Source organism: Lycorma delicatula, chromosome 4, assembly GCF_047948215.1.
Source record: "Lycorma delicatula isolate Av1 chromosome 4, ASM4794821v1, whole genome shotgun sequence".
Taxonomy (NCBI): Eukaryota; Metazoa; Arthropoda; class Insecta; order Hemiptera; family Fulgoridae; genus Lycorma; species Lycorma delicatula.
Genome location: NC_134458.1, coordinates 19,720,644 through 19,742,954, shown reverse-complemented (window position 1 = coordinate 19,742,954; position 22,311 = coordinate 19,720,644). Strand labels below are relative to the sequence as shown.

Here is a 22,311-nt window from a genome sequence, read left to right as displayed (position 1 = left end):
TGTTTATTGATTTAGGATCCTGCCGAGTGAAAGAGTACGTCGATGTCCAAAAATGTTTCAAGTGCTGCAGATATGATCACAGGGCTAATTTCTGTAGGTTTGCCTTGGTGTGTGCCAATTGTGGTGATGAAAGCCACAAGCGTGATGATTGTTCGCATAGATCCGAGGCTCCGGCCTGTGCTAACTGTAAGACATTGCACAAGAATCATGAGTACTCAGTTGTTAGTAAGGATTGTGGCTGTTAAATAGGGGTCGTTGAGCTGTACTTTAATTCCTTAGATGGTTAGGTTCGGTCAACTTAATGCCCAGGGTGCTTATGTAGTACAGGTTGAATTACGTGAGGTTGTAGAGAGACGGAGCCTTGATGTTGTCCTTCTGCGGCACCCATACGTAATTGAGGGTGATTTGCCGGGCTTTCACAGCTGGAAAAGGTTTTGTGAAGAACTTACTTGTATGTCTGCTATTCTATGCAGGAAGTCGCTTAATAGTGTCTTTATATGGCAGGTTTCTGACGCGCATCATGTTGCGGTCAGACTTGCCATTCGCGGACAGAACCTTGCAGTTGTTAGTTCATATTTCCAATGCAGGGATCCCACTGCGGAACATCTAGCGAAATAGGATAGGGTCCTTCGTATTGGTGCCGATGTTAATGCGAAGTCGCTTCTTTGGCATAGTGGGGTTACTGATCATGGCAATGTCTTATTTGATAGCTTCAACACGCAGTCATTTTGAGGCTTTAATATTGCAGACCAGTTGGCCATTTATGTCGGTATGGTTGACACGAAGGGCCTTTTCAGGAACAAATATTGACATCACTATTAGTAGGGACATCTTTGGCAGGGTCCTTGACTGGTCTGTGGTCGACAACTGTTCTAGCAATCATCGGTTGATACTTTTTGAAATAGCGGATGAGCTGCGCGATGGCCATGAAGGACACTTTCTTGTTTACCGGGGGCGCTTCCTGCATAGGAAGGCGGACTGGCCGAAATTCTCCTCTTTCTTGGAGTCCAGACTGAGTTTTTTTCTTGAGACCTTGATTGCCGGCCATTAAATGTCCTGGCAGAAAATTTCACTTCTGCGGTGGTGGCAGCGGCTGAAGCCGCCATTCCTAGAGGCACTGGCCGGGAATGTATATCTGGTTGGTGGTCTCGGAATCTGACAGCAATGAAGCAGTCTGTGAATCGGCTCAGAAGAGCTGCGCAACAAGAGGGTGATCTCGATCGGCGTGCGGCCCTAACTGCGTATAACCGCAGAAGGAGGGCTAGATACTTTCATAGCATTAGATCCTCCTAATTCCTGACGTTCCTTCGTTCAAGAGCAGTGTAATAGAGACCCTTGGGGCATTGTGAATAGAGCCCTTGGACATAAGCGCAGGAAAGATGTACTCTTGTCATCCCTTGACCCGCAAGGGATGGTAATTGATAATGATCGTGTCCTTAATATTTTGCTGAACGATTTGCTCCCGGATAACACTATGTGGTGAGGTTTCATACCACCGGCGTGTCAGTTGGGAAATCACGGTTTTAGAGACCGACTTACAATCTACTGAGGTCACGAAAGCGGAGGTGCGTCGGGTGATCTACAGTATGGCACGGCACAAGGCCCCCGGATTGTGATTGTATCACAGTGGAGCTCCTCGTCCGAGCGCTTCTAGTAGTTCATGGTTCTCTAACTATAATATATTATAGGTTGCTCTTCGCCGGCATCTTTCCGGCGTGGTGGAAACGAGGAGACTTGGTATTGTTGTTCAAACGTGGCGACAAGGATCCTACTGTTAATTATTCATACCGTCCACTAACACTCTTGCCTGCGATTGGCAAGGTTTTTGAGAAGGTCCTATATTTGCGTATTAATGTTAGATTGGTCACTGATCATTTGATAATGGACAACCAGTATAGTTTCTGACCGAGCAAGAGCACTGATGATGCCATACTAAAGATGATGGATGTAGCTTCCTCTAGTTCATACAAATATGTATTAGGGATTTTTCTGGAAATATCCGGGGCATTTAATAACTTGTGGTGTCCCTCTGCTGTGTTTCAGATGGAGAAGCATAAGTGTACACGAAATGAATTAGAAGTGCTCTCAAGTTATTTCACCCATCGGATCGTTTCCCTGCGTGATGGCCGGTCGGAGGTTTGCAAGACCATAACTAAAGGATGCCCTCAGGGCAGTGTTCTGAGTCCCTTCTTCGGTTCATATAATTCAATTCCATGTTGTGTTTTAGGTTTCCATGTGGTTATCGTTTCGTCGCTTATGCTGACGACGCGCTGATACAGATTGAAGCGGATTCGCGTAACGAGGTAGAGTTCCGAGCTACGCATGCTTGTGAGACACTCGGACTAGAGCATCTAACATATCTGATTTAGGTGCGATTGGATAGGTCTCCCCCAATCGGTATATCACACAGTTTCTCTCCGGGCATGGTGCCTTTTGGGCGAGTTTGGCTAGGTTTCGTTTGGTGGATTCGAAGCAATGCCCGGATTGCGAGACTGATGATACGGTGGACCACGTCCTCTTCGTCTGTTCCCGATACGAGGTCTAACGTTCACGAGCTGTTAGGGAACTTGAGAGAATACATTCCCTTCTGGATCTCCGTATTAACTGGATGATCCACGAGTGGTCTATAGTGGCTGGTTTTCTTCGCGCCCTTGCGGTGTGTAGGTCTGCAAAGGGAGTTTAATCGATGTACTCGATCGTGGTAGGATCCCGGGTGGCTAGAGTTCCGGCTTAGGCATTGGATTGCTTGGAGGTAGGCGCATTGGCATCATGCCACGGTTATACTAGTATTGTTTGTGATTCGATTTGAGGCTCCCGCTGGTGGGGGTGGCTGTGCTCCCGGGGTATGGTAGCCCGTGCGACTGGTGGCGTGGCTTCCCTTCGCCGGTGGCGGTCCTGATTGTGAGTTGGTAATGTCGCTCGAAACATCATGTTGGGACCGGGTGGTGGTGCGGGGTTGGTCTCCGGCTCCTGCGCGAACCCGAATGAGGTTACGTTCCCCTTGTTAAGTGACGTAATTAAGTCGACTTATTTGGGTATAGGTCTGAATTTCTATGTTGCGTGAAACGTAATTTTGATTGGTATGAGTCTAGCACTGATTAAAATTTCAACTCGTTCGTTTTCTGAGGCATTCAATGTTACGAACGGTGCTGTAAAATCTGGTCTAGGCGCAGGGTTTGTGCTCCCGCGGTTTCGGTTAGTTAGTTTGAGGAAAATCTGTTAGGCTGGATGTGAAGATGTCCTTTTGAGGCTTACGTGACGCCAAAAATTTGTTTATATTTTACTGATGCAAGTGTCTGTCGAGGCATTTACATCGATGGCATCCCAATCGAGGCCTGGCTGGTGACTGTGAGGTGTAATCAGTTAGAGGGTCTAAAGGCGACCTCCGGTAAAGAGCCTCAGAGCTCGGAATGGAGGGAATGATGTGGCGACCGGTAACGTCACTATGTCTTCCCCCTACGGGTTGGGTCCTCCTAATTTTATTAATTGCTCTCGTGTTGGGATGCCTGCGTCTCATGACTGTAGGTCAGATGGATGTCTTGCATCTAGGCGTGCGCAGGAGGTGTTGTGTACAAAATTGATACCTAAATCTAGGTGATTGTTCGGGCAGTTCGAAGTTCTTTTACGTTTATTTTCTGTTCATATCTATGATTCTTTAGGTTTCTATAATTTTTTTGTTAATGTTTGTTATCGTACTGCTTGTGTTGTTTGTGTTGTATCTGTTGCTATCCCTGCTTTTTGCTTCGCGATTTTCCTAGTTTTGGTATTTTTATGCGTGTTGTTCTCTTGTGTGAATACTTTTACAGTTTTTTTATTTTGTTGTAGTTTTTATCACCTTTTTTGGCTACTTGTCTTTTTGTTAGGGTTTAATTAGGTTTGTTATTGTTACGTGATTTGTTGTTTATTATTTCGTGTTTAGTTGTGTTATTGTTGTCTTTGTATGCTTTGATTGTTCTTATCTTCTCATTAGTGTCTTCTAATTGTAGGTTTTATGTCTTTTGATTTAGTACTTTGTTGTTTTGATTAGTGTTTTATTATTGCGGTTTCATGTGTATCTAGTTGTTGGTGTTATGCGTTGAGCTCATTCTCCTCTCGGGTAGTTCATGCAGCTCAACCAGTGTGGTCTCATTTGAGATTGATAAATGGTGTCAGTTTAGGGTTAGTGTCCGTATTAGGCGACGTACACCGATGTAAATGTCGTTTGTGGCATTCGCATCGGTGGCATCTTGACATCGGTCAGACTGAAATATGTCTTGAGGCTATTGTAGATGACCTACGATAAAGCCCTTAAGGGCTAGGTACAGAGGGAGTGGCGAAGCGGTCGTACCCATCACATGGTGGGTGTCTTCCCCTCGGAGTCAAGATGATGAAATATTACGCTATGTAAATATAATCTTTAAGTATTTCTAATTGGTTGATTTTGAAAAATTGTTTAAAACTTTTTTAGGGCGTTCAGATTCTTTCTTTGTGTCGATACAAAAGCGTGCTGATTATTTGCTGTAAAAGTATATTATTCATCGTTAGGTAAATAATATCTAATGTTCGATCGAGAAAAATATTATTAGATCTTTTTTAAAAATTACTTCTAACCGAGTAGAATTTTATAATGTTCCTACTGTCGCCGAAGGCCATTTTGAATGTAAAGTAGGATACTACACCGTACGTAGATAATATTTCTTAAGTCCTTACAATAAATCGTCTAACTCACCGATTTGTTGACTCGATCGAGACATTCATTTCTTTTCTTAATCCTCTTGTCGCTGGGGTAAGCGTGATTTTTCCAGATGATATCTATAATATTTCATTTCAGTTTTGTCTGTTACTCTAATAAAACAGTCAGAACTGAATCGCCATATATTCTTATTATGTTTACTGCTATTGTATACGGTAGCTTGGTCGCTCTGTGCTTGTGTTAATGAAAACATAACACGATCGAGGTATTAAGATCGCTCTACCTGAAAATTTGCTGCTATAATATAGTCAAGTACGTCGTAACAACATGCTGTGATTTTAAAACCGAGTGCGTAGTACCGCATAGCTTAACTTATTGTTCGTATTTACAATCGATTATTGCATAGAACAATATGTTAACAATAATAAAATAATTATCGTTAACGATATATTAACAAGCCTGCAAAATTTGGGTTGCGGAATGTTTTTTAACTTTTGATAATTGATTCCTATGAATGTTTTAGCGCTGAATCCGAAAATAACCTTAATTTTTTTTTCCATCGCGTCAGGAGTTTTCGCAAATCGCAAATTTCAAAATTTGTAAAAGTTGAAAAATTGCGAAAATTTGTTACTATAAAATAGATATAAAACTTTTTTTTTTGATAGTAAATTAATATAATATATTCACTTTTTGGCTTAAATTACGCATTCTTACAGCTAAACAAATGAGTGGTCTGAAGAGGTTGGCGGGAAGGGTTGGGTTGAAAATGACGAAACGGTGGAAGGCTTGTCCGACAGGTTTTGACAAGACTTAACAAGATGTAACATGCTTATTGGCAGCTATCCGCGCCACTCATGTACCGTGCAACTACAAACAGTTCTGTTTTAACCATCAGCGTGAGTAAGTCGAGTTTTTTCCGTCCTCCGTAATCAAACGCGTTTTTGTAGGTGGAAAATATATTTTCAGGCCGTAAAGCAAACGTTCCGATTTTAAAATGGCTTCAAGGGACTTAAAAATTCTGCAGATTCTTTTTGTTACATTTGTGGTGAGTTATCGGTGTAAAGGCAAAAAGAAATAACAAGTTTTGTTGGACAAGTGTACTTCACGTATTTCGGAGTGAAAATAGAAGATCGAGACAAATTTTGGGCACCCCGCTTCGTTTGCTACACATGTGTCGAAGGACTTAGACGGTAGTCAGAGGGTGAACAAGAAGCGTTCCGATTCAGAATTCCGATAGTGTGACGAGAACCACGAAATCAGACCAATGATTGTTAATTTTGTTCGACTGGTGTTTGCCTTTTCAATTTGAAGAATAAAAAAAAATCGTCCATCCAAATATGCCATCCGCTTTACACCTGGTTCCTCACGGTCCAGACGTACTGGTGCCGATTCCACCAGAAAATTTAAGTGAAATAGACGGTTTCACAAGTCATTTAAATGAAGATAACATGGAATACATAAGAATTAATTTTCAAAAGCTAAAAGCACTACCGTCACAGGCTTTTCTAATTAATAATTTATGACATTGTGTTAATGATACTGGTGTTCTGAACACCGGTGAATGGGACATGAGATCAGCGGTATTTATTAGTTCATTTCCATATACTGTACATGCTTTTGATTAATTATTTTGTTAAATTTTTGTATTTGATAATTTCTTACTGACCGGATGACAAATCATCGATCAAATTAAGTCTTCGTAAATGATTCGGGCTCATAACCGCCAACATGATAGCATCACCTACAGCTTCTTGAAAACCAGAATTAGCTCCATCCTTTAAAAGAAAAGATAAAAATGTTTAATTCTCCTAAGTTTAGAATCACATGGTTTAACAATATAAAAATTAAAGAAAATCGGCATAGAAAGAAGTAAGAAAAAAAGTATACAATTTTATTCTATATAAGGTATGCGCACGTATTGACATTTACTGAGGGATTAATTATTCAATATAAGACGTAATCTCATTGCGGTTTTACTAACGGAGGTTACTTCTGTTTGACAATTAGATAAATTGTTTGATATGTGTATCTATAACAAAAATAGTTTATATTGCAGATAATTTACTTTAAATATATTTTAAAGTACTGTGTGTGAAGATTAACATTCTTTTCTTTACCAGAAGAGAGAAAATTCTGGAAAAATAGTTTTTTCTAAAATATTTGATTCGCATAAGAGAATCTTTACATACGGCGGTGAAGTCTGTAATAATATGCTAGATACATCACGTACTACATTTTATAGTAAAGTGATAAGAATTTTTTTTTGTTTCCAGGAGTTTTTCTGGTTTTATGCATTTCTTCATACGTAACTTCTATTTTTTTGACAATCTCTTACTGGAAGTACGGCCTCTTACATAATATATCCTCAGTAATCTGCTTCATTTATTCTAAAATTTATCTTCTTTACTTTTATACCTTCTCCATTCGTATGCGCTCAAATAATTTTCAATAGCGGATTCTGAATTGTGAATTATTTTGTATTAATTTCTCATATTTAATGAATCTGCATTAACATTATTTCACGTGTCTATATTTAAATGAACTGTAAACGCATTTATTTTTTATATTATAATTATAATTTATTTTATATCGATCTGATCTATATAATGTATTTTTATGTATCGATCGGAATAAAGATTTATTTATTTATCTATTCATTTTAGAACTAAATTCACTAGGTATAATATTCAACAGCCTTGTCGTTTTTACAAGATTCTGTCACAAACTTCTCCCTTCTGAGTTTGGCTTAACGCCTGCTTAAAATCTTATTATTTTAAAACTTTATCTTGTCAAACACTTCATTTTAACTCTCTCATCAACTCACCCCCGATTTTTAACATTCACCTAAATTACCTGATCTCAAATGCTCAAATACTTCTTCTATCATTTGTTTTTTCAGGCCTTATTGTTCATATTTTGCTGCCACGATGTGTCTGAGAAATATTTAACCTAATTTCTTTAAAAATTATGTCCTATTTTGCTTTGTTTTCTTTCTGGACGCCATTTATGATTTTCAACAAAAAGATTATTTCTGAGGAACGGGTAAACCTACTTAAATTAGAATTGGCAAATCTAAGATTAATGTCTTATTCTACAAAATAACATATTTTCAAAATGCCACCTTCAAAAATTTCAAAATGGCAGCCATCTCAATTTTTTAATCTTCAATGTCTTTGTAATTATTCGGTCGATCAGATTTTAACCTATTAAAAAATCTATTGAACATTTTACTTTGAACAAAATGACACCTCATTTGTAAAAATCCGTTGACAAACAATCGAGTTATTGCAGATAATTAGTCCGGCAATACGCTTGGACACTGTAATACAAGCTGAAAATTTTTATTAATTTACTATTATTATTTATTATTAATAATTTTTATTACATCAAGTGGAGAAAATAAAAACAGGAAAAAAATTATGCAATTATTGCAATGTAAAAATTTGATCAAACAAATAATTACAAAGATAATGAAGATTAAAAAACTAAAATGACCGCCGTTTTGAAATTTTTGAAGGTGATGTTTTAAAAATGTTTATTTTGTAAAGTAATACATTAGTTTTAGATACGCCAAATCTAATTAAGGTAGGTTTACCCGTTAGTAGTGTAGAAAAGGCGGGTTAAGACCAATTTCAAGGTCATTCGACGCTGCCGGGTGAGGTGTGGCATGTGTGAACCCCTGGTGCGATGCTAGATGAGCCGAGGTGAGAACTCGTGCGAGGCTATAACAGCGAGTTACTGGGAGGCCTGTGCGAGATTATAACAGCGACTAAGAGCCCCGTGCGAGGTTAAAGGCCTCCGTGGCGCTACCGGTAGCCTCTCGACCTTCCAACCGGAAGTCTCGGGTTTGAATCCTGGTAAAAATATTAAAACCTCTTAAAATAAATATTTAATAAAATCTATAACAGCGAGCGACTGAAAGCTATCCGTTCTACAGTAGTGAAGCGAGAGATAACATTATATATCGGTTCGGCAATTAACTCTATACTGTTATCACATCCTATTTTTTTCTTCGAATTATCGACCACGCGCATTCCATAAACACACATATACTGTTTCTATGAATTGATTCAACGTTTCCCCTCCCACAGTTACATTATTCACTCACTAGTCATGTCATTTATTTTCCAGCTTTCAAAGTGTACGCAGTTCCTTGAGTCTACCAACAAAGGTTAACTAATATATATTTATTTTAAATAATACATTGTTAATATTGTGCTTGTATCTTCAAATAATTGTTAAAAAGTGAAGTTAAATATTTTCTAAAAGTGACTGGTTGCAGCTGAATATTATTAAACAACATCATCTTAATAAGGTAAGTGTTTTGGTCCTTAATAAAGTATGTAGAAAGCCTGTAAGCATTAATGGTATTTTCACTTAACTTTTAGTTCAAACACTATTTAAAACCTTCCTTAGATAAGGTAATGTTTTATAAATTAAAAGTTAAGAGTATGGATTACGAATAATAGTAGAACCTCTTAAAACATAAATACATAAAAAGTAGAATAATAAATTTAAAAAAATTAAAAGAGAACTATTAATAATGAATGTACTTTTTATGTAATGTCACACAGATATAATTAAAATTTAATTGTGATATATATGTGAAAAATTAAACCTATAATTATTTAATTCATAAAAATCTAAAGTGTAATATGTAGACATTTTATAGACTGGTTTACGCCCCCCCCCCCCCCAAAGTGCCACACTAATATCGTTTATATCGTATCGGTAATAATTCGATATATCGTCCTAACCTAAAGTAATCGATATATCGTCATAACGTATTTTAGTCGATGGTAATTTATACGTGTAATTGGCCACACTCATTACGTGCACATTGTGTCACACCTAATACCGTTTATCTGGTGTCATCCTAAGTTAGAGCACCGGGAGGTGTTGTCGGCGTGTGTGTTTGTGTGCATGCGTTGACAGCAGACGAACACGCATCGGTTTACCGATTATTTTTTCCTTACAAACAAAAAAGAGAAAGATATAAAAAAAATTTCGAGTGTTTTATAGTAGGCCTCTCGGTAAGAGATTTCAACAACAAAAAAAAAATCAGTTTTCTCGCTTATTAAACATTTTTTTTCTGTGTTATGGAATATTACGCATAAAAGGAATCCCAATTTTTCTTATGGTCTCAGGATAATCAGTTATAAGTTCGAGTAACCCATTACAAAATATTTGTTGATTATTCATTTTTTTAAGTGATAAAGAAACATTTATACGTTATTTCGTTTGTATATAAGGATTATTATTATTTTTTTAATAATATCCTATTATAGCTATCGGTAAATTTGGGAAATATTTTTTACTATATATTTTAGGAATATTGACTCGGTACACCGTACAATTTCAAAATTTACAAAGAATTGGGAGATTTGAATGAACGAATAATTTAAAATTATTGAAGTAAAAATGAACGGAAAACATATAGTAAGGAAATAATTAAGGGTCACTAAGGATCATTACTTTATTATATTTTTTAACTTAACAAAATATAATTATTGCCGATTTCCGTGGTTAAGTAGGTAACGTCTCGGTATTTCGTGCTGAGATTCGATGTTTGAATCCCGGTTAGGCATGGCATCTTTTCATACGCTACCAGTTTCCAACCGGCTAATGACCGTTGATGTCTGCTCTTTCATACAAAAAATACGTATTTTTTTCAAATCTAAATTAAATATAAAATTCATAATCTAATTTCTCAAAAATTTATGATTTTTTTTTTCAGCTTAGCCACATTCCTGAAAAAACGTATTTTTTAGAAATTTTTAATTTCTTACATATTTTGTCAATCTTTTTTGATATTAAAAAAAAACCAGTTGTGTACACCACATGACTTGCTTATACACCTATTAAATTTCATATGCACATTTTCACATGTTACCAAAATTCATTCATCTCATCCTCTGAAGCAATACCTAACACTGGTTAGCCACCATGAGAGGAAATGATGGCTATACTCCGTCGGGTATACGAGACATCACCGGTACACGAGTTGGTGGAACCCGTACTGGTACTGTATTTCACCATGAGAGAGGAGTACGGGTTGTATTTGGTTGAGAAGGGTCTAAGGGAGGCGTTAGAGAAGTTCTTCGCACGGGCGGACATTGTGCATTTCTGTCATGTTTGCCCGTTATATGAGAGAGAGTACGGGACGGAGGAATCAGTAATTCCCTATAATAGTTTGCGCTTACGTCCAAGTCCGGTGGAGAGGTTTGAAATTGTTCAAAGTTTTCATTGTTTTTATGTTCGTTTCATATTCGTTTACACGGTTTTTTTTGTGATCTACTTGAAGCATCAGGGGTAGTCTGTAAATTAGTTTGTATGATTTCAAAACAATTTTACATTTTTAAAACATGCTTCGTTATTTAATTTGAGCAAAGCATGGGATTGCTTTGCTTATGCACACGCAACGTAATTATATTTACTTTCCTTATTTATTTATTAATTATATTATTTTTCACCGTTAGTGCTTACAGGCTTTCTACATACCGTATTAAGGATCAAAACATTTACTTTATTAAGATGATGATGTTTAATAAAATCCAGTTGCAATCAGTTACTTTTAACAATATTTATTTAACTACATCTTTTAACAACTATTTGAAGATACAAGCACAATATTAACAATGTATTATTTAAAATAAATATATATTAGTTAACCTTTGTCGGTAGACGCAAGGAACTGCGTACACTTTGAAAGCTGGAGCACAAATGACATGACTAGTAGCCTTTCAATAATGTAACGGAATGTAACTGTGGGAGGGGAAACGTTGTATAAATTCTTAGAAACAGTATATGTGTGTTTATGGAATGCGCGCGGTCGATAATTCGAAGAAAAAAAAATAGGATGTGATGACAGTATAGAGTTAATTGCCGAACCGATATATAATGTTATCTCTCGCTTCACTACTGTAGAACGGATAGCTTTCAGTCGCTCGCTGTTATAGATTTTATTAAATATTTATTTTAAGAGGTTTTAATATTTTTACCAGGATTCAAATCCGAGACTTCCGGATGAAAGGTCGAGAGGCTACCGGTAGCACAGGCTTCTCAGTAACTCGCTGTTATAGTCTCGCACGAGTTCTCACCTCGGCTCATCTAGCCTCGCACCAGGGGTTCACACATGCCACACCTCACCCGGCAGCGTCGAATGACCCTTAAATTGGTCTTAACCCGCCTTTTCTACACTACTACCGTTCCTAAGAAATAACATTTTTGTTGAAATCACAAAATGACGTCCAGAAGGAAAACAAAGATAACTAGGACTCATGTCGATATGAACATTTTTGCTCTTTCTGGTGTCCTGAATCAGTACCTGAAGTTCGGCGTATACGTCCCGGAACACTCCGTATATATATGTATTAACATAAATGTCACATATGTACAGAAATAGCTGACATATATATTTGCCACGAGCACCTGGGTATCAACAATTCTTAGTAAATAAGTACGTTTAGGTATTTATTCCAGCTGCAGCCTTTGTTTTAAATAATATAACTTTATTTAGTTCTTATACAGATCTCGTTCGATTTACATCGTCCTATATGTTAAACATGTATGCATAACATTCTGTTAGAGTGTATATGTAATTATTATGTTATATAATTAATATTTTCAATGTATATCAAAGAAATTGTTTAATTGATTGTGTTTATTAAAAGTAAAATTATTTTTAAAAACACATTCATTAAATTGAGACATTTACCCCCTCTCTATCTTTAAAACACACAAACTCACACACGCGCAAACGCACGCACACACAAAGAGAGAGAGAGAGAGAGAGAGAGAGAGAGAGAGGGAGAGAGAGAGATTCACGAAGAATATAACAAACTTTCAGGTGAAAATTTTACCGGTGAAAATAAAGTTCATATAATCATAGGTTCGGAACGCTTCGTTAGTAACAGTCGGCTGGCGAAAGATTTCTGCGCCTTCGGTAAAATTAAGCCAGCCTGTGTAATTCTTGGGACCCAAATTAAGGAGTAAATTTAGTGGTTTTATATGAAATATAACTCCTGAAAAATTGAAAAAACTATGTCCCAGAACTATATTTTTTTGTAGTTTTCGGGAATTCTGGAGTAAAAGACAAACGATTGGGATAAAAAATGCTGTTTTATGTTTCGCGTAAAGTAACTTTTTAAACGGGTAATAAACACAAAAATTTTAAATAAACCTTGTAGAGAATCTGATTCCGAGTAAAGTGGTATGAATAAGGACCACACAAACTAAATACAAACGTAACAATTTCGACGTTTACTGAAAACAAAACTTAGCAAAATGCGCAAATTTTAACTAGGTTTTAAAAGAAACACAATTCTCAGTATTATAAAACAAAAGAATTAAATATTTTAAACAATCAAAATTAGAAAAATGAAAAATCAAATAAAACAACAACGATTAAAAATAATCGGATATGAAACAAGAATCTACGGCTATGACCCTAAGATAAAGACACAGTAATCTATCCCGTTCGAAAATTCCAAGTTCTCCATGGTGAAAGAAAAGCCAAACACAAAGCATGCTGACAGTCTTTTTTGATTATCAAGGCACGGTTCATCTTGAGTTTGCTCCTTAGGAACAAACAGTCAATAAATAACTGCCCTTTGTCGACTAAGAGATGCTGTTCGACGGAAGAAACCACATCTTTGGGAAAATGGTGATCGGAAAATTATTATGACAACGCTCCATGCATTACAACTTATCCAGCGATTCTGGTCAAAACAATCAGTTGAAAACCTTAGAAGTCACTACTTATTCAAACGACATTGTCTTTCTGCTATTTTTGGCTATTTCTTAAGCTTAAAATTCTGCTTAAAGGAAAGAAATTTGAAGACAGAGAAGAGATCAAAAGAATCGCGAGAAGAGGACCTCACTAAAAATAACCTTAAAATATACTTCCAACAACGGAAACTTTGCTGGGATAAGTGCGTTACATCATAAGGGAATAAGTTGCAGAAATAGATAAATTAAGTATTTTTGAGTAGCATGAAAATCCTAGGTTTAAACTTCACTTTGACCTTTGATCCCGGCCGACCAGTCCTGAGAAATGAAGTTTGAAACTGAGGGTCTCTTTTCACAGATTTATTCGGGTACATTAAGGAACGGCTATTTTCAATGATGAATGTGTGTTCATGTTAAATTTACATGTTGAAACAGTTGATTTACTGAAAAATTCATAGTAAAACATATGTTTGACCTACCTGATGTATATTACTATATAGACTATTGATGACGTCATGGAGAAATCCCGGGGGAATCCCGTCTCCTATATCATGACGTCAGCTGTCAATGTCGTCATATAAATTTAAAGTATGTAATAATAAAATTCTTTTATAACAAACTATGAATTGCGGTGTAGAAGCTGTTTGATCGATAAATCTACTGTATTTTACGGTTTTTTATGAAATTATTTTAATATAATATAATTATCGTTATTTTATAACCGATTGATGCAGAACATCAAAATACAAATTTTTTTTTTAATTTACAAGATGGAGTAGATTTATTAAAAAATTCATACTGAAAAGAAAGTTTCAGGTGAATTGATATATGCGAATTTCGCTAGATTTTTAAGCCTAATATAGTAGCGTATTGTTTATTAATTTATAATAACGTAGTTACATACTCTTCCTTGACGAGCACTGTGATAATATAACAGTAGTAGGTTAAAGTTTGTAGATTATTTAATAATAATAAATAATTTTATTTTTTATTTATTTAATTTTTTTTTTAATTTTTAATGATATAAAGCTACTGATTGATATTAAATACAGATCAAAGATCAATACTATTACAATATCTATCTAAACCAATATATAACAAATAATTATTATTTCATTTAAAGAATGACTGACATCTGACGTCATGATATAGGAGACGGGATTCCCCCGGGATTTCTCCATGATGTCATCAACAGTCTATTTAATAATATACATTAGGTAGGACGTCATGGAGTTTCTCAAACATATGTTTTACTATCCATTTTTCAGTAAATCAACTGTTTCAACATTTAAATTTAACATGAACACACACTCATCATTGAAAGTAGCCGTTCTTTAATGTATCCGAATAAACCCGTGAAAAGAGACCCTCAGGTTTAAACTTTATTTCTCAGGACTGGTCGGCCGGGGTCAAAGGTCAAAGTGAAGTTTAAACCTAAAGTTTTCATACTACTTTTTTATTTTTATGAGCGTAGGTTGAATACGTTTTGATCACACCTATTACATGTATATTTAAATTAAAAAAAAAATTGTGTAGATTTTTGTAATAAACTAAAATAAACTTACCTGAAATACTGCTGGCTGATCACTATAAGCCATATAATATTGTACATGCCCCATTTCATGATGCATTACGTAATAGTCTTCCATGCTGTTTTCTGCACACATGACTATTCTGAAACATTTTTCGGTTCAAGAATTTACTTTTTATTATTTTAAATACTTTACTACATTTATTAAACTAATTTTGTTAATCGTTTTTTTTTTTTTTGGAGTCATATTAATCTTACACAGAGTATATCATTCACTCAGTTGATGCACTCTTCTACTATTTTTTATTTGTTCTTTTAATCTTGAATATTATTAGAGACCGGTTAACCCTTTACAAGAGTTAATATTTCATTTTATCATCGAATTAAGTAAAATTGTTAAAAATTATTTATTATTCCTACCTTAATCCATACTTTTGTTTGATTTTACTAGGTTTTTCTCACCTCTGTATTAAAACCTGTTACTTTCAAATTTTATCACTACCGATTGTCTGACTAACGAAAGAAGACATCCGAGTTTAAGTTGTTACAATTTTTAACTAACGGTTATAAAAAAATAAATAAATAAAACAAAATGCGCTGTATGTAAATTTAAATCCTGTTGTATTTAATTTAATTTTATAAAATTTCCTTTATAAAAAGAATGCGTTCTTTATATTTTCAGATAAATGCAGGTAAATTCGGTTTTTACATCCAAACGTTTTACGTATTCAACTTCCAAGCTTTAAAACAATTCGATCAAATATCTATTTAATATTTGGTAAAATAGATATTTCTTTTATCTCTCATCAAATTTCTTCGGTGATTATTACGACGACAATAGATCTTTTAACGAAAAATGATGTTTCCATCTAACGTTATCGTATCGAGTTACTTTTGTGTAGAAGTAGTAGTAGTAGTAGTAGTAGTAGTAGTAGTAGTAGTAGTAATAGTAATAGTAATAGTAGTTGTGTATAAGTTTAATTACAGCAATTAGAAATATGTCTATAATATTCAATTTCCATTTATCAAGAAAAGCGAAAATTTATAATCTTATAAATTTGCAGGATTGTTCGTGTGAGGAAAAGAATTGAGCAAATTCCGACAAAGCCAAGATTTAATCCGGACGAAGGTACAGCACTGGTTCCATTTGTATGAGGGCATTAGGTAAGTTTTGCAATAAGACTTTACTTTTTATAGCTTTTCAAAATAATTTACCCCACACATTATATACTTCTTCATCCTTCAAAGCCAGTCTTCAAAGAAGTCCTGTCGTGTTTAGTCAGAGATCGGGGCACATTCATCGTCCCAAATCCTTAGGAGGTCATCATCGCTCGTAAACCGCCTCCCATTCAGTCTGTTGTTTATCAGGGGGAAGAGCGCGCGAAGTTTCATGGAGTGAGGTCAGGACTGTGTAGAGCGTACTCTAACAGTTTTATTGCGGTATGTTGGTGTTCATCATTAACTTTGGGAGCACCGTCTTAAGATTACTTCAAACAAGCATTCTTGGTATGTCGCTTCCCTGTTACTGTCTTCTGAGATTCCAACACAATTCGCTTTGAAACTCCTCTAACATTAAAAAATACGGCCACTATTCTCATCTTCTCCGATCTGAATTTTCGAACGGCCACGGGGTCTCCTCATCTTCGAACATCCAGACTTTATCCTGAGCCTTAGTCGAGATGTCATAATAGTACTTCCAAGTTTTATTACTTGTTACCATACTCTTCACATAGGGTGATTTCCCATTCTCAAACTTTTTCAGCATTTCACGGCACCATGAAACACGACGTGCCATCTGATCGTAGGTCAAGTTATGCGGCACCCAAAGGGTATAAAGCTTTCTAACTTGAAGGTGAAATTACAGAATAATACGAACTGCTGAAGGATTAATGCCCAAGTTCACTTCTATTTGATGGTAGGTCACACGCCTATCTGTCTCGATCATTTTTTTGAACTACAGCAATGTTTCCCTCAGTCACAGATGAAGAGGGTCAACCGGTCATTGGAGCATTTTCAAGGCCGAAATTTCCTTTTCAAACTCTTAACGTACCACCTAAATTTTTTGTTACGATGAGGATAATTCTCCAAGCACAGGCGTTACTTTCTCTAAACATTGATCAACACATAACCGATGTGCAAAATTGTCCGGTATTCAGTTTTCGACCACGGCGACAACTCTTTTCACTAACACAGCTAAAAAGAAAATAATACTCAGACAGTGACTAGAGCGGTTACAGTGCTGGTTGGGACCTGTCTAAACACGCGCTAACTTCTAACCGCCCGTGACGATTCATTCAGTCGTATTGCTCTTGTTCGTTTGCTCATTCTTTCGTAGTGCTCTTTGGATATTGCTGGAAAAAATTATAGAAATACTGGTGCAGTCGTTCTTACTGCATATATACGATTAAATTTGTCATAATTATCATAAGTAGTACTGTTTTCCCAATCCTGTGACAATCTTGACCATTGACCTTGCCCCTGATTTTTTATTTAAATCTTCGACCCCTGACATCATCACTAAAAAAAATTGATGACGTTATTAGAAAAAAAACTCCAGCATGTGCGAAATACGTCAAACCGCGTGATTGGAATTGTTTGCACAATACAAGTGTTTGCAATAACCTTGTTTACTACTTTCAAAGTTATCTGGTGATAGTATATTTGCGTCAGTGATAAAGCTCAATGTCAAAATCTAACGATTGTGTATAAATACCCGCCTACTTTTCATCATGACCATACCACGTTCTTCTACATTGCCAGTGAATACTGTGTACTTTTTATCTGCACTAATCTTTGTTATTATCATCTTCACCGTCATCGTCATTATTCCCGTAAGCGAAACAACTTATTAATAATAATTACGCACATAAAATAATAAATATAATTAACAATGAAATGAATCTAAAGAAAAATAATTACGCACTTTAAATAATGTCTGTTCAATTCTATTAATAATCGATAAATATAATTAAATAATTAATTACTAAATGCAGTTAAAAATAATTTCGTACTTTAAATTATAATTAAGTATTGAATGTAGTTAAAAATAATTAAGGGCTTTAAATAATAATGTATTCGTTTAATTCCAGCAATAATTACATATTTAAGTAGTGTAATTATTCCAATTCTATGACAATTTTAACCTTTGACTTCAGATTAAAAATATTTAATCAGTACCATATTAGCTCTTACAATATAAATTTTATTTTGTAATATATTAAGGGGAAGTGGTAGTCCATGATTGGGCAAAAACGTAAATTATTTTTTATTGGATAATCTTATTATTAAATACTTATAATAAAAAAATAACCCCAGTAATTTTTTTAGGATTTCCAATTACCCCAGTAATTGGAATTCCTAAAAATTAATTTGATGATTTGGTTACATGATGATCTACGGACGATTTCCCTCAGCATGTATTCTGCCCAGGTGATGAATCAACGTAGTGCAAATACAATAAAGCTAGATTAGCTTTAAAACCTTACCATCACTAGTACCCGTTATATCAAAGTATATTAGTCATAATCAGGCCAGCATTTGAGTGTTTATCAGATCCTTAACAACTAAAGAAAGTGCTTGCATTGATTCCCAACGAATCTTTGAATAGTGTTATTTGGATCAGAATTCCTAAATCTGTTGTAGGTTACAAAACAATTAATTTAGGAGTATATGATGCAGTTTTATCATACAATGAGAGGTGTATGAAGAAGACAGAAGTGCTGAAACATCTGGGATTAGAAGTGGGAGTTAATGAAAATATTATTTTCAAAGAAATAGATGCAAAACATGTAAATACAGCTGAATATGAACAGTTAGTGAAACAGTTTGGAGTAAAAATGGATAAAAAAAGAAAACTGAATAATGGAGAAGAACATAGTGATGATTTAGATTATGGAGCTGGGATGTATTAGAAAAGTATGAAAAAACGTTGACTTAAAATTTCCGTAAATTATTATTTATTAAATATTTAGGTACACTTTTCTCTAAAACTACCGCAAGAATTAAATGAAATTTTTTTATGGATGTTATTATTTTAAGATGTAGTTACACCTTTTTTTAGTTTTCTATCTGTAACGAACACATTTTAATAACATTTTTATTGCCGGAAATTTTCATAAAAAAGTACTTTTTCAAAAAATGTGGAAAACAAATTTCGTTAAAAAACAAATATTATTAAATATCTTGTAACAACGTTACAATATTTATAAAATTTTTTTTGTTTTTTATTTTTTTTTTGTTTTCCGTTACAATATTTTGTAATTTCGTTACAAAAGGTGTATATTCTAAAAATGTCACTGTTAAAATGATGTAAGATTCATGTTTCTATGACAACTAGTCGTTTAGAAATATGTATCTAAATATCACTAATATTACATTGCCGAGAAACAAGGTGGTGGTACCTTGTATCCTCTTAAGTGGAAATTAAACAATTACATAATTATTATTATGAATTCTTCAAGTTCATAAATAGTACAATTATGTCGATTCTAACTCTACCTTGACTTTTGACTCTAGACGTAACCTTGACTTGATCTTGAACTTTGACCCGAAGTAAGAAAAAAACGTGTCTGCATCAGCATGCGGTGATAACGTGATAAAAAAATTAAAAAGATATTTAAAAACTTTTTAAAATATCGAAAAAGATCAATTTAACTTTTTTATTGTTTTTAAGTTCAACTGGCAAATTTTGTATGAATATTCGCCACCAGTTACATTACCAGTGAATATGTTATACGTTTTGCCCCAGTATCTTTGTTACTTAGTATTATCTTCGTCATCGTCGTTATTATTCAGGCAAGTGAAATAACATTTTAATAATAATTATAGGAATTATAATAATAACTACGCACATGAAATAAATAATAATTAAATGTTAAATGCAGTAAAAAATAGTTACTCATTTTAAATAATATTTATAAAGTAAGATATTGTATAGTCTTTTATTAGGATTAAATATAGGATATTTAAAATATACTAGGATTAATATATTTTATAATAGAAAATAAAATTGCAATTAAAAAATAAAAATGAATTAAATATTAAAAATAATTACATATTTACTAGTTTTGCAATCAAATAGTTGTGTGAATTTTTTATTTTCTGTCATCTTTTATCCATTTAAAGATAATTACAGTCACTGCCAATGTCGAGCGAGTCGCTATACCGACTTTAGATAATCAGACGGAATAATATATTTAATAACATGCGTATCTGCGAGGGACTGTGTACGCATAAATGAAATACAGATATACCTCAAAAATTGGCAGGGTCGTCGTAGCCAGCACGCTGGGAGGTGACATGCGCGCGGGGGCTCTCGGGGCCCTCATCGTGGCTATCGCGCAGGAATTCGCGAATGTGCGAGCGCGTACCGCTTTCACGAGTACCGGCTGGCGAATGAGAGCGTGAGACGGATGTCGCGCAGTTTACAGTGTGGATACTCAGACCGAGAGGTTGAAGTAGACTAGCTCCGCGGAAAATTGTTTTTTTTTTTATACGGGTTATTAAGGTTTTTTCATCGGAAAGTAGGACTGTTTATTGTGTTAAGGTTACTGGACAATTGTTTAAAATTTTACGATTTTTGGTTCACGGATTACTTTTTTATAACGTTTTTTTCGGTTTTTAAGTCATTTGGCTTATAGAAACAACAGGTGTCGGAATAAAGTGTTTTTGGACAGGAAATCCTTGGTGTCAGGCTTCGGAAGTTGACAGGACTACAAAAGGAAGGTGTCATAAAGTAGTATGTAAAATTTCATGAGTATTGACCGATGGATAAATTTTTAATTAAGTTTTTTTGGTTATACATATAGTGTATTGCTGTAAGTTATTCAGTGTAAAATATTCTAAGTCGATTGGCAGGATAATATAGGCCTGCCAAAAGTAGTAAACAACCACTTAGAAAATTCTTCGTTGTTTTACTGTAAGACAGAATTATTCAAATCGTCTAGTTATTAGGGAAATTTTAATCCCTAATAACTTTTGACTGGGTGGACCTAGAGAAAAATCCTCCCGGTTCTGTACAAATCGGAAGATTACGCATCTTTTGGAGCCCCAAAATGTTTTTCCCAAATTTGGGGGGCCGAACCCAAAAATTTTGAATCCCCCCTTGTGGGGTATCAAATTAATAGGAATTGGGCAGAGTACCTAGAAATACTAAAATAATCGATTTACTTCAACCCCATGGAGGAGGGGATGGAGACAAGCGTCTCTGGGTCATCTAAGACTCAAGAAAAAAAGTCCTGGAAGATTGTGGAGACCAAAGGTGCTAAAAGGGCTAGGGCGGGATCATCTGAGGAGGAAGATGCCCCGCTCACGCTTTAAAGTGTTACATGCAGGTTAGGACACGCCTTACCTCAGCTGCGACAGGGCTTGGGCAAATCCAGCCCGGCATTTATAAAGGCTCACGAGCGGGAGCTAACAGATATCTATAGGGAGCTCCAATCGGTAGAGGAAGAAACATCAGAGGTGGATACCAAAACCCAAACGGACAAGTCTCGTAGGGAGGATGACATACTGGATATAGACTTGACTGACGATCAATTGTTAGAAAGACTGCCAACAAGATGGTCATCTTGGGCAATGAACAGGATCACCCAAATAACCAATTTAGACCACGGGGGGGGACAGTTGTCATTACGTAAATCAAACTAAAACTAGACCCGGTAGTCAATTCCATGGCACTAAGCCTGGGGCCATGATGATTCAGGACTCTACTGTGTTGGGAGGACTATAAAAGATACTATTTAAAAAAATCTATGCAGTATCCCCGACGAATCGCATATGGGGATTTATTTTCGAGATCAATGTTAAATATCCAGCGAGTTTACGTACAGATCACAATGAATTACCGTTTCTCCCAGATAAAATGGCCTCCTTTTTCAAAATAATGAAAATTACTAGCGACCTTACAGCGAAGATGAAGTATATTTGCCATTATTCGTTTTTAAAACAGGCCATCAGCCATGGACTAAAAGTCATCTACGTTCAAAGAATCCTCAGATTTGAACAAACGAAATGGTTGAAACAATATATCGATCTTAATATTGTAAACAGACAGCTTCAAACGAGGAAAAGGAATTTCTTAAGTTAATGAATAATTCAGTGGACGGAAAATGCATGGAAAAAACGAACCGATTTAGAATTGTTTTCGTGTCTCCGTCTTTCAAACTCATATGCAAGGCTACTTTCACAGATAGGATGATCTGTGAAATAATAATAATATATAATTTGTATAATAATAATAGATAATCTGTAAAATAATAAGTTTTCTAAAGAGAAAACATGCTTTGACAAAACAATCTATGTAGGTTTTGCCGCTTTGAATTTAAACAAAACATTAATGTATAATTTTATTACGATGTTATGAAAGGAAAATACGGGT

The 22,311-nt window shown here is 35.1% G+C and overlaps 1 protein-coding gene across 1 annotated transcript in view; it reads right to left on the bottom strand.

The window, feature by feature from the left end:
* The window catches only part of LOC142322577 (angiotensin-converting enzyme-like), a 90,940-nt gene that overhangs the window by 33,939 nt on the left and 34,690 nt on the right, over positions 1-22,311 (bottom strand). Inside the window, exons 5-6 of the mRNA XM_075361652.1 lie at positions 14,968-15,076; positions 6,339-6,447 (exon numbers count right to left, since the gene is read on the bottom strand). Of these exons, the coding sequence (XP_075217767.1) occupies positions 6,339-6,447; positions 14,968-15,076 (218 nt within the window). The remainder of the gene's footprint in view (positions 1-6,338; positions 6,448-14,967; positions 15,077-22,311) is intronic.